This window comes from Malurus melanocephalus, unplaced genomic scaffold (genome assembly GCF_030028575.1).
Source record: "Malurus melanocephalus ecotype Western Australia unplaced genomic scaffold, MMel_1.1 scaffold_231, whole genome shotgun sequence".
NCBI lineage: Eukaryota > Metazoa > Chordata > Aves > Passeriformes > Maluridae > Malurus > Malurus melanocephalus.
The window spans coordinates 971,630-989,663 of NW_026623463.1; the positions used below are offsets into that span (position 1 = coordinate 971,630).

The 18,034-nt window shown below is 42.7% G+C and overlaps 1 protein-coding gene across 2 annotated transcripts in view; it reads right to left on the reverse strand.

Annotated features, from left to right (window-relative positions):
- Positions 1–113: 113 nt before the first annotated feature.
- LCP1 (lymphocyte cytosolic protein 1) overlaps positions 114–18,034 on the reverse strand; it is a 48,978-nt gene continuing 31,057 nt past the window's right edge. For both annotated transcript variants that reach the window (XM_057374727.1, XM_057374725.1), the window contains exons 4-16: positions 17,749–17,878; positions 16,629–16,761; positions 15,947–16,028; positions 13,799–13,964; positions 10,610–10,752; positions 8,521–8,616; positions 7,808–8,003; positions 7,550–7,628; positions 7,236–7,350; positions 6,251–6,384; positions 5,133–5,256; positions 2,986–3,110; positions 114–1,574 (exon numbers count right to left, since the gene is read on the reverse strand). In XM_057374727.1, coding sequence (XP_057230710.1) covers positions 1,442–1,574; positions 2,986–3,110; positions 5,133–5,256; positions 6,251–6,384; positions 7,236–7,350; positions 7,550–7,628; positions 7,808–8,003; positions 8,521–8,616; positions 10,610–10,752; positions 13,799–13,964; positions 15,947–16,028; positions 16,629–16,761; positions 17,749–17,878 — 1,656 coding nt within the window. In that variant the 3' untranslated portion in view covers positions 114–1,441. The remainder of the gene's footprint in view (positions 1,575–2,985; positions 3,111–5,132; positions 5,257–6,250; positions 6,385–7,235; positions 7,351–7,549; positions 7,629–7,807; positions 8,004–8,520; positions 8,617–10,609; positions 10,753–13,798; positions 13,965–15,946; positions 16,029–16,628; positions 16,762–17,748; positions 17,879–18,034) is intronic.

Genomic DNA, 18,034 nt, shown 5'->3' on the forward strand with positions numbered 1-18,034 from the left:
AAGACACATTCTCAGCAAACCCACAGATTATTTTCACATCTGTCCCCATTTCAGCTCTGTGACACACATMAACTAGCACATGCACTCCTAGAATAAATGACTACACATTTGGCTATATAGAACATTTTATTTGGAGAGACTTCTCATGTACAGAATATTGGTTCTTTATTAAGGCAGTTCTGAAGGGCTGGAGGAAAGGGAAGAGGAGAGGGAGAGAACTGAGATTGTATCAACAGGATTGCATTAAGGCAAAATTCCCTCCTTCTGCATTTCACCACAGTAAAATCCATGTAAAGGCCAGTAAACGTCTCATGCCAAGGAAGAGATTCAGTGCAAATATATCCCACTGACTATCCATAGACAGGGCCAGGTCCTCAACTGAGGCAAATTGACAGTGCCTTGTTAGCTGCAAAGCAAAGCTGATTTAGCTCTGTTGAGGATCCCAGCCTGGGCTCAGGGAAGCATTTTAGTATGTGTTTCTTATGCAAGCACAGGTATAAATGGTCTCCTGAACCAGAGCTGCAGCCCCTTGAGTGCAAGTCTGTGAAGTTAGCAGACTTTAATTTTTATGTTCTACATAAATATGTCATTCTGCATCCCTTTGGTTCATTTCTCGTTGTATWGCTACTGAGTACATTCCCTTAAGTTTCTTAAACATGGTTTTCATTTCTATCATGCTTTGCAATCTGTCTAAGTTGCATTATGGCATAAAAATGAATTATCCTTTGGAGAATGTTTGTTGCAAAGGCTCCAGTGTTTGGGTGTTCTTGGAGGACCAGGCTGCAGTGTGGTTTTTTTCAGTGAGCAGTAATGTAATCTGTGTGTTATGCCTTGGATGGCAGAGGCATAACTTGCAGGGGAAAGTACTGCTTTGTTTACATACGAGCTGCCAAATCATCACATACACCAAACACTTATTTCTTTCCACCAGAATTTCTTCAGAGGATCCTACCATTCYGAAAATATAGTCACTACTACTTGCATTGGCTTGGGGAAACCCATTTTGTTATCCCAGGTGCAAACTGAAAGTAAGTATGGCAGAAACGCTACRAAAAGCATGACAACATTTTCAGCCAGAAGCAGAATATAACATTTCATAGTCCTAAAAGCTGTCTCTAGATGAGSTCTGACAGAAAACCCTGGTATCCATTAATGAACGGATATGCTTAGGCCTCACTGTTAAAAACTTATTTAGGAATATGAAATGGTTATATCTATAAAATTGGAAAATAAGGCAAAGAAATCAAGCACATATTGCTGTTCAAAATATTTCCTGGATACACGTGAATACGCAACTTCTGTATGATCTGGAACCATGTGAAACATTCATGCCTTAAAAGCATGAGCACCCTGCATGTTTCTTTGATACTGTAGAGAAGAGCATCCAGTTTGAAAGAATCTGAAGGGTGAATAACAGGCATAAGTGCAAGTCTTTTGTGCTTTAAACTTTCTTCATGCCTTTTCCCATAAGGCAAGCAAACACTGTCATGACCATTTTGGGTTTTACTTCAACCAGATCTTCTGGGAGGGCATAGACTCTTGCTCCAATTTTTCTTGCCATAGAGATGGCATATCTGCATTGCAGGAGTGGAAAAAAAAAAAGAAGGAAAAAATAAAGACAGAAATTAGTACAGTAGCATTAATTTCCCCCTGTTAAGTGTTTTCAGTAATCAATACCTGAGTRGRTTTCATTGATTCACCMAAGTTGAACTTTTCTATTGGAATGTGTGAGACACGTTCATGAAGAACTACATTTCTAATAAAAGGTAGAGTGCATTTACTGATGGTTAGAGTGCTGATTATCTGCAGGATGGGAGACTGCAGGTCAGATCCTGGTATGAAATATTTGATCTTCCATCCCCTGAAAAATTATCCTCACAACCAGCCATTCTGGTCTTGCTCCCTCTCAATCTCTGAGATTCAGACTTTGCACATAAACAAAGGATGCAAGGATGGAAGCAGAAGGTTGGTGTCAGTGGAGATTAGTGTTGTKGGAAATCAACATTTGGGGACTTGTTTCACTCATACCCAGAAGGTACAAGCTGTCATTCCCATCTCCCTGCTCAGAGCCACTTGCTGTTCTCCAGTGGGTTTGTCTCTTCTCTCTATTTTTTCATTTTAAAAAGCTAGAAAATCCCAGGTTCCTCTCACTTCAGAACATACACATTTGTGAAATTTTCCCCCAAATGCAGAGAAACATTGGGACTGTGGAGGAATGAGGGTGAGAAATTAGGAAAAGAACAGCAGAGCAATGAAGAAATAAAGTACAGAGAAAAGCAAACACAGGATTGCACAGAAAGAAAGACAACAGATGGTAGCAGATGGAAGGGCAAAGGAACAGTAGGAAAAGTCTTTACATAAATGATGGTAGCTCTGATTGCTTTACAGTCACCCTTTTCTCCTTTGTAGGTACTGCACAGAAAAGGAGAAGTTAAACCAATGATCAGACCAAAAGGTGATCTGTGTAATTCTGAAAGGAGAGGGAGATGCCCCCAGAATTGACTCTGCTAGGAAATTGTTTGCATTCAGAGGAAAACAAATCAATATTCACATCTACAGAACCAGTTTTTCAGACATGAGTCCTGTCCTCCCCTTTCTCTCCTAAATATGGCCTTGTTCCACCTGTAGGTGACCAAAGAGCTATCATGACCTCTAATCCCTGTTTTCCATGGCTCACTATGGCTGGCATTGTTCCCTGTTCTCTGAAAGAATTTTAATTTTAATATGAGAAAATAGGAGCTTGTGAAGCCAAGTGATTTTAATCCTTTCAAGGGATTTATAAAGCAGGAACTAAAACATTACACACTCCATTTCCATTGATAGTCTTTTTACTGTCTAACTTCTAGTCTTCATGCTTCTAACTCTGGTGGTATTTCTCAATTGAGGTTGTGCCCAATGAGAATGACAGCAGAGCAATTTTCAGAGACAGAGTTAGGCAAGCCTGAGCAGGGAACTCATGTTAAATGTCACTTGGCAGAAACATACTTAGCATTATTTAGTTTCTCCTCATCATTCAGGTCCTCTGTTTTCAAGAGGTCATACTTGATTGATCCTGGTTGAATGGCATCAATGAGATCCAGGACTGGCATGCTGGTGCTGATTTTGCTATCCTGCATAGATGAAAAATAAAATTAAATGCAAGAACAGGATGACAGAACTCCCACAAAGCCAGAGTCTAGACTCAAGAGCAATGGATAGTTCAGTGAAATACCATTTTGATCTTCACGAAGATCTGTTTAGAATAACCTTTTATCTAAGGCAGACTAAGAACTGTTTCAAGGATCTTTTCTTAGCCAATGGATGAAACATCATAGAATGTTTCAGGTTGGAAAAGGTTAAGGTTGTATGATCAAGTGCACCTTAGCCTAAGCATCACATCTACACACTTTTAAAATCCTCCAGGGGTGGTGACTCACTTCACTKTTAAACGGCTTAATAACACTCCAAGGGAAGAAGTTTCCCCTAATATCTGATTTATACCTCCCCTGGCCATTTCCAAACCCAAGAGCATGTCCTCCTATCCTGTCACTTGCTCCCTGGGAGTAGAGATGGACCTCCACTGGGCTCCACCCTCMTTTCAGGAGTTATTCAGAGTGATAAGGCTCTCCCTGAGAGAGGGGAGAGGCTAAACACCCTCAGCTCCCTCAGCCGCTCCTCAAAGGACTTGTGCTCCAGAGCCTTCATCAGCTCCATTGCCCTTCTCTGGACTCACTCCAGCMCCTCAATGTCYTTCCCAATGTGAGGGGCCCAGAACTGGATACAGGATTTCAGGTGTGGCCTCACCAGTGACAAGTAGGGGGGATAGTCCCTGMCCTGSTCCTGCTGGCCACACTATTGCTGATASAGGCCAGGATGYCGTTGGCCACCTTGGCCACCTGGGCACACTGCTGGATCATGTTCAGCCACAGTTGACCAGMACCTCCAGGTCCTTTCCTRCTGGGCAGCTTTCCAGCCACTCTTGCCCCAAGCCTGTAGCGCTGCAGAGGTTGTTGTGACCCAAGTGCAGGACCCAGCACTTGGCTGCATTGAACCTCTTACAAATGGCCATRGTCTATCAATCCAGCCTGTCCAKATCCCTCTGCAGAGCCTTCCTGGCCTCCAACACTCCCACACTACTTGGTGTCCTCTGCAAAATGAGGGTGCGCTTGATCCCCTCATCCACACTAGCAATAAAGATAGTCTGGACAAGGATTGGCCCCAATACTGGGCCCTGGGGACACCACTATGACCAGCCACCAGCTGGATGTAACTCCATTCCCCACCACTCTCTGGCCATCCAGACTTTACCCAGCGAGCAGTGCACTTGTTCAAGTCATGAGCAGCCAGTGTTCCACGTGCTGTGGTAAACAGTGTCAAAGGCTTCACTAAAATGCAGGCAGACAAYATCCACAGCCTTTCCCTCATCCATTGAGCAGGTCTCCTTGTCACAGAACACAATGTCATTAAAGCAAAAGATGGTGTGCAGGGCTCATGCATTTGCTTCCTGTGGCGAGATGACACTGATACCCTTCTACTGATGGGAAGTGAGAGGGGGACCAGCTGTGTGATTCCTGAACTCATTACATGAAGTTTGATGGATCTGGTGCAAACTGCTGATCTATATCCACTGAGCATTCCCTAGCTTGGGAAGTGTCATAGGTAAGTTAGTGGAATTGGAAGCTCTCTAGAATTGTCCATCTCTGTGTTTGTATGGTACCTTGCAAAATAGGGCAAGGTACCCCTGAATGATACCATCATTCATAGCTTATAAATGTATTGCTATTGCTCATTTTAATACTGTCATTTGTAATTGCTTTTGATTCACAACCAACAGCACTGCAGTTCTTGCTTAATTCCGATCATCATTCCTGTCTCAATCCTTTGATTTCCCGTGCCAAACTGGAATCCAAGGTGTTTCCTGTACTATYTCTATTACCTTTTCACACTGAAGTCCCTTGAATACAACCTGTGTATTTGAGCAAGCKTTTAAAAGGGAATGAAAAATAATCAAGCTATGTAGTGAGTTGTATCATAATGCAGAGATGTGTGATACACATACATTGATATACAGGCAATGCATACAACATACACACAAACACACTCAACACAACTGAACAAGAGATTCCTAAGCAGAGACTTCTAAAAACCCATACCTTGAAACTGGAGATGGTTGAATCCTTCCCGGCTGCAGTCAGCGTCTCATTGACCCAGCTGACAATGATTTCATCATTGACCTTCTCTCCACCACCAATGTCTTCAAGGATATTCAGAGTGTACCTAAAGAGAGAAGCCAGGATATTTGCTCAAAGTCTGCTGTAACCTCTGAATTGTCCTGCATGTGCACAGCTTCATTGGGATCACCCCAATAGTCCTCTTTCACCTGATATTCCTCTGACTCACACACACTCACAGTGTATATGATTTCTATTATAACAGAGTAATTAATCTAATTAGTTTAATCCATACCCAATTCCTTTATCATTGTTTTGGGCGTGTTAAAATTTTGGTTACTTAAAATTCCTGGATGGTCCCTCTTAATGTATCTCATTGTAAATGACTCATTGTCATAGTGTTTAAAAAATAGTCACTGACTTTGGAGATAGAAGGGAATCCTTCTGCTCACCTAAGACTGACCTTCCGCAAAAAACAAGCCTGGAATATTTTGCCTATATGCCAGCATACACCTTGCAAATATATCCCTAAATGATGGTAAGTAATCACCTCACCCCTATTTTAATTATCTTAGTGATAATCCTATATTTTTCTCTGTAGTCTGATTTTGGTCTGTATTCAGTTCCTGACTACTGGGTCTCTTTTCTCTCAGTTATGGGACTCTTAAACACAGAAACATGCACACAGAGAGAATTACATTAAAATGGGGAGAGTTACTGAGTTGTACCCGCTTCAGACAGCAGGTTAGAAAACTCATGCATCCATTCCTTGCTTCTGGTACATTCTGCCCATTCCCTGATACAGAGACCTTTTAACTTCTTTTCCTCTCCTCCATGCAATAAACATTTATTTTTGCCATAGAGTGACAATAATAATCTTCTGCATAAGCTGACTATAATGGCCTTGCCCACAACATGTGCTCTGATCACATCCTTAACAAGGAGTGAGCAAAAGGTGACCCTGCCTTTGCACATGAGTGCAAACAGAGGAGTGAGAAGGCTGTAGCCTGTAGAGCCTTCTCAGTGACAGCACCAGGAAACCTTTGCAATGCAAAGCGAGCACACCACAACGCTCTGAAGCTCAAGGCTGGCTCACCTACCTTCTCATCAACTGCCAGACTAAAGCCAGMGTGAGCGTACGGTTCCCTTCATTCAGATCTTGCCCAGCAATGCCAACAAGGGAAAATTTGGCTTGATTCTTCCCCAGCTCCACTGCATAGTTGCAGTTTTCAAGCTGTTAATGGCAGGGTCAGTTGGTGCAGTTCAAAAATATGGGGAAAAAAGGAAAGAAGACAAGACACTGTTACTTTAAATTCTTTGGATCACTCAGCCCAGATCCTCTTGGGCAAACAGTAACTTTGAAGCTCTGTGATAATACAGCTATTTGAATAACAGCAGGAAGCTCCATCCCAAACATACCATGGTAAAGATTTAACATAGAACAAAATGCAGTACAAAATTTCATTATCAGGCCCTGAAAAGCAGATTACCCTGGAAAATAAAAAATCATGGCTCATGGATACCTCCAGCATCACAGCATTGCATTGAGACAAAGGATTAGTGTCCCAGCCAATATTTTAGATGGGTTGATTGTTCTGGTCTAACTGGATGTAATTACTCATCCAGATAGTAGGGAGAAAGCTTTGTATTTAGCAGCAACTGTGTGATTGGATCTTGATGCATCTGATCAAGAATGCTTATCATCACTGTCTTCATTTGATGTGGARGGCAGTGATCCAGACAGCTGCAATTAAGCTGGTGCCATGCATCTCACAGCCCAGATGCATTATAATTGGTGCCTAAAACAGTAGCAAAAGGGATCTGCAAGTACAGTTTTTAAATACTGATGCTAAAGTTGTCAAGTCTTTYTATTTGACAAATATTTTTCACCTGTAAACAGAGCAAGCGAGTCAAATGGATGTTTCTTTTTTGGGATGAAAAATTACCCACTGACTAAGCAAAAARTCATTTAAGGTGCTCTACTTGGGACTGGAGAGAAATGTGTATCCACATKGCTGTTTGAAATGATACAGACATTCACTGAGGATAAGGCATCAATACTRGAGCTATTCCAGCTTTTTGTACCTTCTTCATGTTGCCACCCAGTTTAGGATACGGTGGTTTGTTCACTCTATTCCAGTCTACTGGCACTTTGATCTTTTCATAGAGTTGGAAGATAACCAAGGCATCTGACAGGTCACTGAAAACAATAAAAAGATGCATAATTGTCCAGAGAACAGAGGAAATAAACACAACTCAACTACTAGCAGAGGTAAGCATAGTTTCCTGGGAAACACAAAGCAGCATATATTCTTATAGGGCCCAAAAGTTTTTATATTCTTGCAAACAACTTGTTGTCTGTATCTATCATCTGAAGGCAGTGCAATACCTCATCTTACCTGTATAAGTGATTTACGCGTGGATTAACACCAAGGGAGTTCATCCAATTCCTAAACGTCCTTTCTTCCCTTGTCTCACCTAAAATAAGAGATACATCAATCAAATGTGCAGAACACAACACTTCAGTAATGTCAGTGTTTTGGAAGAAACCCTCACTCTGAATTTACAGTGTGCTGAACGGTGAACAGAAGGAGACACAGGGTGACATGGGAAATATTAAAGTATGGTGCACCCTGAGATATTTATGTTTTCCTGACCTTCAATGGAGCTCCAGTCGATGTCCTGRTTCTCTGGCTTATGCAGGGCAGGATATTTGTTGAACAAGTTGGCRATGAAGGCCAGATTGAGCTTGGGGTTCCCACGGACGACGTCGGTGGCGGTGACGAACTGGCGGCAGCCGAGGCGCTCAGCCTGCTGCAGCATGCACTCGGCTCGCTGCACGTCATCCTTCTCCTGCCRGCACAGAACGGGACATCAGCTTCCACATGGCACTGGACCCACACCCACACCCACTCGGGGTCTCCATGTCAGCATCTAGCTGCAAAGGCAGCTCCTTGGTGGATTTATAGGTATTCCCTTCCCCACTTTTATTAACGGCAAGTCTGTGTTTTCAAACGGGCTTTGCCTATGATTCAACCATCTTATCACATTGGTTTTACAGCCATATTCCATATAAAATGTGATAGTTTGATGAAATTCACAGGTGAATGTATGTAAATRCATTTGTTACATGCTAGTAGTTTATCAGTGTGGTTGAATTTGGGTATGGCTAAAGTTTCAGGGTTAATAGCTAACAAAAATCCAAACACATAATTTAATTCTTTGGAAGCGTTGATTTCTGAGAYACAAGATCATGTTGCAATGCTAGAAAGAATTTGCTTCTGACATCCCAGAGCAGCCCTGTGTTGGCCAGCAGTGCAAGTAAGAGACAGAAAATATCGGCATTTACTCCAAACTTATCTCATCTTACCCTCAATCCTGACATGTCAATAGTAATAGCYGGAATGCCTTCTTCATCTCCCTTGGGGGCGACTTGGTTCAGCAAATGGTAATAAGCTCTCGAGTCCTGTGACAGACAGAGAAATTAAAGGGAAGAAAAATTACATCTAAAGTTCAGCCTTTGCATGCCAGTGCTCCCCTGAACAATGTGCCTGCATGCTTCATTTTTATTACATCGATCATTGGGCTACATAATTAAATTAATTAAGCTGGAAGCACTTAGCAATTCCTGCTTTATGCTGTGTTTGCCAGATCTATTTCTTCCCTGAGTCAATATATATGTGCTGCAGAACGCCCAACACATGAGACAAAAGGTTGTGTGTTGCACTTACAGAAAGGACAGCAACGACAAAAWGGTATCAGAATTTACTTAATCTGAACATAAAACTAGAGGTAAGAAAATGCATACCTTTATAATGCTGTAGAAGTCAGGCTGCTGAGCGTTTAACAAAAGAAAATGCAGAAGGAGAAAGCAGATGTTTAAAGTGGATTTCAAAGCAAGGCTGAAACAGTTGTGGAAAAGAAAGATAGTTTTCAAGGACAAAAGTTAAAACTGACAACAGTATCAGCATTTTTCAGACAAAAGGGCAGGAATTAGACAAGGATTTAACATGTTATGTCTTTAATCTTTTGTGAAATACAACGCTGCATCCATATGTGGAAAATATTAACTCACTTCAAATATAGTTCAAAGAACTGAAAATAAAACTACATGTTAATGTCTAGGGACGTGACTAACTAACCCAATGCTCTTCAAARTATAAAGCAGACTACTTGAATTATTTTAAATATTTTACATCTGCATTACTATGTACCGTAACTAGAAAGYGGTTATTTACAACAGAAGTGGGGTGGGGGACATTTATTTAGACAATATCTGTAATCACTGAAACCTTGTAAATGTGTGCCTTATTTTCCAACTGTAATTGTGATTTAGCTTTCAAYTRTAGAGTGTGTTTAATCAGTTGCACYGTRGTCCTTTTGGCCAGCCCACAGAAAAATGGGAAAGACTCTATTCCATTCCCTTTCCACAGATATTCTCCAGTCACCTGCACCCAGTGAACCAAAAATCTGTTACAATAAAAACTGTATTGTCAAATGTGACTGCCTACCCCTCCTGTTGCCTTCCCTAGTGATTTATTTTTCTGTATTTCAATTAAATGCTTGTGTTTATGCTTCAGTCCCCATTGAAGCCTCCAGCCAGGTATCTCAGGAGCCGGACTTTTCCCATGTTATTCTGGAGCAGGCAGGTTAGGTTGGTGTGCTGACCAGCCCCTGGCTTTCTTGGAAGCCAGCTCAGATACCCTCCCTTATATATCCCCTACAGCTCTGGATGGCTGGACCTCACACTGGGTTCAGTGTCCAAAATTCATCAGTGGGCACCACTGAGGTTCAGGTTTGGGAACACACCACATCTGTCTGGGAACAGTGAAGGTCCTGCTGAGAAAGCTCTGCTGAAATCTGCACCCACAAGCCTAGGAGGTCCCGAGAATGTGAAATAATGCTGCACAGACTCCAGACCCACTCTTGCAAGTGTCTCCCAGCTTAGCTGTAGAATTTGGAATAGTTAATTAAAACTTGTGGATAAGTGCATTCAGGGCTATGGCAAAGGTTGGRACAGAGGAGCACATGGCTCAGGAAGGAGCAAGTGTGGGAAGAGCCCCATCCTCTTCCTCTACATCTAATTACATGTTTGAATAAGGTGCAGGCTTTTCCAAACCAAAGTCAAGTCAAGAATTGTTTAAGGACATTTAGGAAGGAGGAGAGCAATAGAGGCAAGGAACTGAAAATACAGAGTTCATATGCCCTATCCAGAGCCAGCAGCCATTCCTTCCCCAGGCATTTGGTGTGCTGGGGCTGGCAGTGATGATGGAGAGATCAGGAGGAGGAGGAATGCTACTGAATGGAAAGGTAAACCCCAATGAAAGCATTTCATGTATTGTGCTTGACAGAGCAGTCTCAGGCTGCCTGGATTGTTTCAGTGCACAATCTCTGTGTGGAGAACTGGAATTTGGGTGTGGAGCTGCTGTTTTGCTTTTGTTGGTCTGTATTTCTCATACCTTGATGTCTGAGCTGAAGTTGTTGACCTTGTTGCATCCTGCATTTTCCAGGTGATAGTTTGCCCATCTCAGAAGCAGGTCCTCTGGAGACAGTTTCATCAGATCCTCCAGGCTCTCTCCTTCTCTCAGAAGAGCAATCAAGGCTAAGCAGGGGGGAAAAAAAAGTTAAAGATAATGATGTGAATACTTGTTGAGGAAAATGTGTAACTGTTTTCTCTCTTTTACGTTTTCCTACCCTAATTTCCAAATGTGAATGGCCAAAATGTTGCTAAAATTCAAGCTGGGTTAGCATGATAGAAGATGTAACAGAAAAAAGGTTCTCATCAATAAAAYGAGGACAAGGCTGTAATTTGTGTATCTAGTAATGGATCATATTCAACTGGAAGACAATTCCAGTATGGTCTAAGAACTGCCCACAAGCTATAAAGATACCTGTAATAAGTCAACCTTCCCTGCAATRAGCAGGGACATCTTCAACTCAATCAGTTTGCTCAGAGCCCCATTTCACAYGACTTTCAATGTTTCCAAGAGCAGGGAACCTACCGCCTCCCTGGGCAACTTCTGCCAGTGTTTCACCACTTTTATTGCAAAAAATTCCTTCCTCGCATTCAGTCTAAATCTACCTTTTCTTGTTTAAAGCCATTACCCTTTTTGCTATTTCAACAGGCCCTGCCAAAAAGTCTGTTGTCRTCTTTCTCATAATCCCCTTCAGACACTGGAAGGCCCCAATAAGGTCTCCCTGGAGCCTTCTCTTCTCCAGGCTAAACAGCCCCAGCTCTCTCAGCCTGTCTTCCCAGGCGTGTCYCAGCATCCTGAGCCTTTCTGTGGCCCTCTTCTGGACCTACTCCAACAGGTCCAAGYCTTTCCTGTGCTGCGAAGTCCAGAGTTGAACTCAATGAGGCTGAGCACAGGGGCAAGCTTGGAATGAAAATATGAACACAGGCTTTCTGCAGCTAAGATGAAAGAAATCTCAGTGACCTTCACACTGAAACTGGATTCACACAGGTATTCTGCAATACTTGCACGTGACTCCATGGGCTTGTTAGCCAGTAGGGTTGACTCATCTGTCATTTGGAGGAAAAACCCTATTTACATAGAAAAATTCATAGAGTATTTATGCTCTTTAAGAGGCAGAACAGGCAGGAGGGAAGGACTGACACTTGCAAATGCAGTATGTTCAGCTGATCTYTGGAACATGAAAGGCTTTAGAACAAAATTTTGAAAAGAAGAACTAGCATGGAAAGCAATTATTAATGTGTTAAAAAGGGAGAGTGTGTTACACTACTCTGATCTTCTTTTAATCTTTTGTCAATCCTTGAAATAATTATGGATTGGCTACATAAAGGAAACAGCGGAAACATGCTATAACTGGAGTTACATAGATAATTTGATATAGGGTGCAATGGGGTCAAACTGGACCAGAGGGGGATAATAGAAGCATTTGAAAGTAGACAGAGGATTTTATGAAGAGAACAGTATTAATACTGAGAGAAGGCTGGAAGAAGGATTTTTGTGCAGTTGATGGCAGATTGATTTTTGGATTAATGTTTTCTCCTTTTTTTGCATCAATTATCTCAGCACAAATACTTGCAATGTGCTAAAAATGTGAAAATTATATTCACTAGGTGGCACAGTCAATACAGAGCACAATCAAAAAATCAGACAGAAGGAACTAGATGATAGTAATAAAAATGGAATGCAATTTTATAGTGCCATGTTTGAAGATGTGCCCTGGGGAGTTAATGTGAGTAACTGCTGTCAGCTAAAAGCTCATACAAACCGAGGAGAGCAACTTGAGTRTATCAGATGTCCCTTAAGCTACCCCAAGCCACCATTTGGTATGACTAGGGGAAAAATCCAATGCTATTAAGTGCATAGTGGGTAATTCCCAAAAAGGTTGGGATGTATAACTGCCTTGATATGACGTGCTCAAGAAACTCCRTTGAAAATACAGGGTCCCGTGTTCAAGGAAGGGGAATTTTACCTGAAACAGCTGCAGAGAAGGGCTATGAGGGAAAAAGAGAACCTGAAAGAAATCAAAACTATCTTGGTTTTTCTGACAAGTTTTAGATGAGCAGTGAAGGGTAAAATACCAGAAAGGAAAAAAAATAGCAAATAAGCAGGGCAAGGCTACCTAAAAAGGGATGGGAACTGGGAACTCCAGGAATGGATGGCTCTGGCAATGAAAGGGATAGAAATGTGAAAGGGGTGAGGCAATGAAGGTAACACCTGCACAGAAAATGGAGAAGTGTCACTGTTGGGTGAGTGGACCATCCAGAGGCACGGGGAGCAAAGCAGAAAGATGAGGTGCCGTGTGGATCGCATGTACACCCTTCATGCTGAAGCTCCTTCATGGAGAATTTTGGCATTGGTGAGACATACCGGAACACTGTGTCCTGTTGGAGGCTCCCCAGTACAAGAGAGACATAGACAAACTGAAGCGAGTTTAGTGAAGGGACTCCAAAACAAGTTTTTATTTTAGAGTTTGTGATAGATGGAAAAAGGATGGGAAAACTGGATTTGTTTAGACTGGGAAGAGGTTTGAGAAGGGAGTAAGTATTGTCTTCAACTATTTTAGAGGGGCCAGATCTGCATTTTCCCAGTATGCACAGCAAAAGGATGAGGACCTGTGGACACGAGGTGTCAGAAGGGAAATTCCAGCTAGATATAAGAAAAAAAAATTCAGAGCACGAGTGGTTGGGCTCTGGAACAGGCTTCCCAGAAAACACTGGAAAGGGCCCTGAGCAACCTCAGCTGACCTTAAGATGTTACGCTGCTGACCAGAGGTAGCTGCATGGCTGCGCCAGATCTCCAGGTGCACCTCCAGAGGTTCCTTCCAGCCTAAATTATACTACAATTCTGTAATTGTGATTTCACAAMGAAAGTGGAGATGTTTGGCAATCAAGAGTAAGAAAGAGGAAAGCTTCTTGAATGCAGATTTATTGCCAAAACACCAATATACTTGGATGTAGACCACCACTCCTGACCCAAAGAGCATGAAAAAGCTCTGAACACACAAGGCTACAGTCAGCCTTGGACTTCTGAGTGATGATACTTGTGAAAAGCAAATAAATTAGAGCAGTCAAGAGAACAGCAAATACTTGGAAAAAAATAGATTTTTTTAAGAGCTTTATTCTAAAGACTGTGCAATTATATAAGTGGGACACTGAAAGGAAGAGCCATACATACCTTCATTCCTGCTGATCTCTATGTCAGCAAAGAGTCCAATTTTGATGACTTGCCATAAAAGACCCAGAACCAGATAAGGTTTCCCTTCTTTTAAGTCTTCGGCTCCAATGTTAACAACATGGCACCCAATGGCTGAAGCAGAGTTCAGGGCCAGGTTCAGATTTTCCTGGGAAAGACAAGAATTTTTGAATGATGAAGAACTTGAGAGCTGAGGATACAGGAAGGGAGCACAGCCAAAAAGAGTGAAATCTGCAGGCAGCTTCACTGTAAATGCATTTACATAGACAGAACTGTGTTTTTCCTGATGCAGCACTCCGGGTGGGCTCTCACCAGAGTGGAGCAGAGGGACAGAACCACCTCCCTTGACCTGCTGGCCACAGTAGTTCTGATGCAGCCCAGGATACGTGTCTGCCACAGGGAGCAGCAGATGCAGACTCTCCTGGGGATTACAGGTAAATTCTGGGTCTCGGCATGTTGATAGAGAGGAACTCTTTTTGGCAGAGGTGACAAATGTCATGTCACAGGGCACTGGAGCTCAGAGCATATGTCTGCATTCACAGTGATGCCCTGGCTTGATCCTGGCTACCAAAGCCAGGCTCTCCCTCCAGTACACACTCAACATCAGCTTGGGGCAAACTCTGCTCTGCTCAGTCCTGCACATGTGGAGGAACAAAGGAGCTAAAACCCAACCCACAGGCAGATATTCCAGGCTCCCTAAGCACTCTGCAAAAGCCCTGACACCCAAGACACAAGGAAGTGGCTAGCTGGCAGTGTTTTCAAAGAGCACGCTGTCTTAGCAATCAGTACGAATAAACCTGCTGAGTTTTCAACTTTGTCATTCAGCCAAGAACTGGTAAAATTGGGATATTTTCTTTTTGAACTTTGGAGCATGGACTCTTGTTTGGAGAGTGTGCAGAGGAAGCTGAGAGGTTCAGTGATTCACAGTGATTCACCAAGCGATGTTTCAGGAACATTACATTCCTTTGCCATTTCCTGTCCATTTAAAATAAAGGGAATAAGAAAATGTGATCCTCAGGTGAAAAGGTGGCTTGGTAAACAGAGGGCAAGTAAAGATGGCAAAGAAGCCTGGAAAATATAATTTATTACACAGATTTGAAATTTTTCACATGAATTTCAGCAAAGCTGGCCATGACAGGGAGATCTGATTAGACACAAAATGCAGAGAGAGACATAGTGTAAATTCTCATAAGCTAGAAAAATCAGGCCATTTCAAATTAATTACCTTTTTTTCCAGCAGACAGCTGTAAAARGGTTAAGTTAAAGTGGAAGCTATATTGATCAAATCATGCCTGTGTGTGACAGGGATTGATCTGAGCTGCATCATTAAGTTATGCTGCTGACCAAAATGATTAGAACTGAAAAATGTGGTACACAGAATAAAAATCCAATTTAATGGCTTCTGAGTTTACTTGAGTCTGGCTAATGTTGCATCAAATCAGAGTAGCTGAGGCTAAACTGGGTTCGGTTCATATCTGTATATTCTGTACCCAGGTACATAGATGTTGTTCATACAAAAAAATCTCTCTACATACTGCTGCGTGACAAACGCAATAAACTTGAGGCAGGTGAAAATTAACACCTTTTTTGTCCATATTTTAGATCACATACATGTGCATGTAATAAAAATAAAGGCAGGATTCAGTATTCAAGGGGAAATACTGGCTTGTAAAAGGCAGGCAAAGGCTGTGTTCCATTTCAGGCCTCTCACACACCACGGTACTTCCAGGGCCACAGTTAATATTTTGGTGAGGACATCAGTCTGCAACAACAGCAGTCGTGAGTTAAAGCCCATTGTCATGCCTTAGAAGAGGGATTCAGCCTTCTGATGCCTACTCCAACTATAACTGGTCACTGTATTACCCATGTGCTCCTGCATTCACACGGCATCTACCACACAAATATCTAAAGCTCTGATCTGGTAAATATTATGCATTGTGTTTGGTTAGTCAGGTTGCTCATGTGTTTGGAAAGAAACAGAAATACAGGTCTTTGGGGTTTTGTGACATGGACCTGAGCATCTCACTGTGCCACAAAACTTTGATCATGGTGGGCAGAACCAGGGTACCTCCAGCCTTTGCTCTAAGTGATTACACAAAAGCGGGAAAGCAAAGAATCCTGTTTTAGTACCTGTATTGTGAAGGGTGTGAGTTTCTTCTTGTTGATTGTTCTCTCATCAATGGTATCTGGCACTGAAAAGTTGATCATCTTACTGGAAATAATAGAAAAAGAAATAACAAGAAATACACTAATAGCTGTAGTGCACAAAATACAGGCATAMTTTTTTGTCTCTACATTTCAGGACAGGTCTAAAAGCTGGGGAGTTACTTAAAAAATATGGATTATCTCCCTCTGCTTCTACATCTACACACTGAGGCACACACTCAGTGCTTGAGCAATTATTTTGGGCTACATACAGATTGTACTACAGGTGTGAGGCCAAGAATGTCACAAGGTGAAGTCCTGTGAGAAGTTTATTGTGCAGTAAATGTCTGTGGAAGYACTCACTATTTTGTGCTGCTTTGTGTGAAACACCAAAAGTCCTTGGGCAAAAAAAAACCAAGCAGCTCCTCAAATTTCACTGACTTCATCTAACTGTAAGTGTCTTGAGGCAAGGAAAAATTCTCATTAAGCATGAAATATGCTTTATATTTTTGATGATAAAAGAAGCAAAACMCCCTAGTATTATTAAGGCCCTGAGTTTGCAAATGCTCCTGAGTTTCTTGTAAATTCAGCAGCATCTGTTTAAACAGAAATGTGAGYTTTTGCAGACTCATGGTTCCCATTTGTGAGAAAGAAAGGTATTATTTACCAAAGCACTATGCCATCACCGACTGCTTGGAAGAGGTCRTCTGTTTCTGGGTTCATTGGCACCACGTGCTTGCAGTCAGGGTCCTTCTCAAGGGCTTTGTTAATCCAGTTGACAAAGGCATATTTTTCTTCCTCTGTGGACACAACATCAAATCCCTCAATTTGCTGTTCAGTGCCTCTACTATCWTTTTACTAATAAAGGCAGAACTCCCAGGAGAGCCTCTCTCACCAGTGTGATCAACAAAACCCCACATGGAAGAGGCTCTCAGGAGACAAACAAATGAGCTGAGGGCAGCAGTGGGCTTCAGCTGGTTAATGCTCCTTAACATCCCTTCCCACTCRCTGGGGTGCCTGGGTCATGAGGGCAGGCATATCACAGAGACTGGAAATGAAGTTCATTCATTGAAGGGATTCAATGGTCTGGTGCAGATGCTAAGCTCTGCAAGGAGTAATCTGTGCTTTCACCATAATTTGAATGCATTGTTGCTCCACTCTGTTGTACCACATAATTTCAAATAATTCTGTATTGTACATTAAACCCTCTTCATGTGGAACATCTAGAGAAGCTTGGCCAGGATGGACTCAGACAAAGAGCATTCAGAGGGCAATAGGCAAATGTTGCCTGTAGTCCACCAGGGCTGTAGCATGGCTATCTTGTACCAGCAGCAGCTCAYATGGGCCCCAGGAGTTCAGAGGAGGTGCCTTCTTTGCCCAGGTGGATGGAGTCCTTGGAAGCATCCTCTCTTCTGCTTTCCCTGGAGAGAATCAGCCCCCCACTCTTGCCCCTGGAGAAGACAGCCAAGGGTGGGACCTCCTCCCTGTGAAGCTGCTTTAGAGTGGGCTGTGCCTGGGAGGCAACAGGAGCAAGCAACTTTCATTGGAGAAACAGGCTGGGAGAGGAGCCGTGATGGGGTTGTTCCCTCTATAGGAAAAAATCAGGAACTATCTGGCAGCAAGGAGAGTTTACAGAGTGAGTGCCTGGTAACCTGTACAAGGAAAAGGGTTTTCAGCAGCAGGGACCTGTKCCTTGCCTCACGGGTGAGCAGGGCCAGCCGTGGGCAGTGTTTGTGCTGCTGCAGCCGTGTGTCCCCTGCTGCCAGCAGTGAGGACAGCTGCMCTACCTGAGTAGGAGTGCTGTGTGCCAGCGCTGGACTGCTCCGACGTCCCACCGATAGCACAGATCCCCTCCTTCTTGTTGATCTGCTTTCGGAACGACTTTGCAACATCATCGCTCTTCAGGTCTTGGAAAATCTTTCAAAGCATGAGAGASGAGGATGTTAACATTCTGGGGAATTAAACCAAGCTAAAACAGTGAGCTCTTGGGCCAGGAGACACATTCTCTCTGCTTCACAAATAGGGAAGGGCAGAGGGAGTATTTTCAGGGGTTTTCTGTGTACAGTCTGTGTG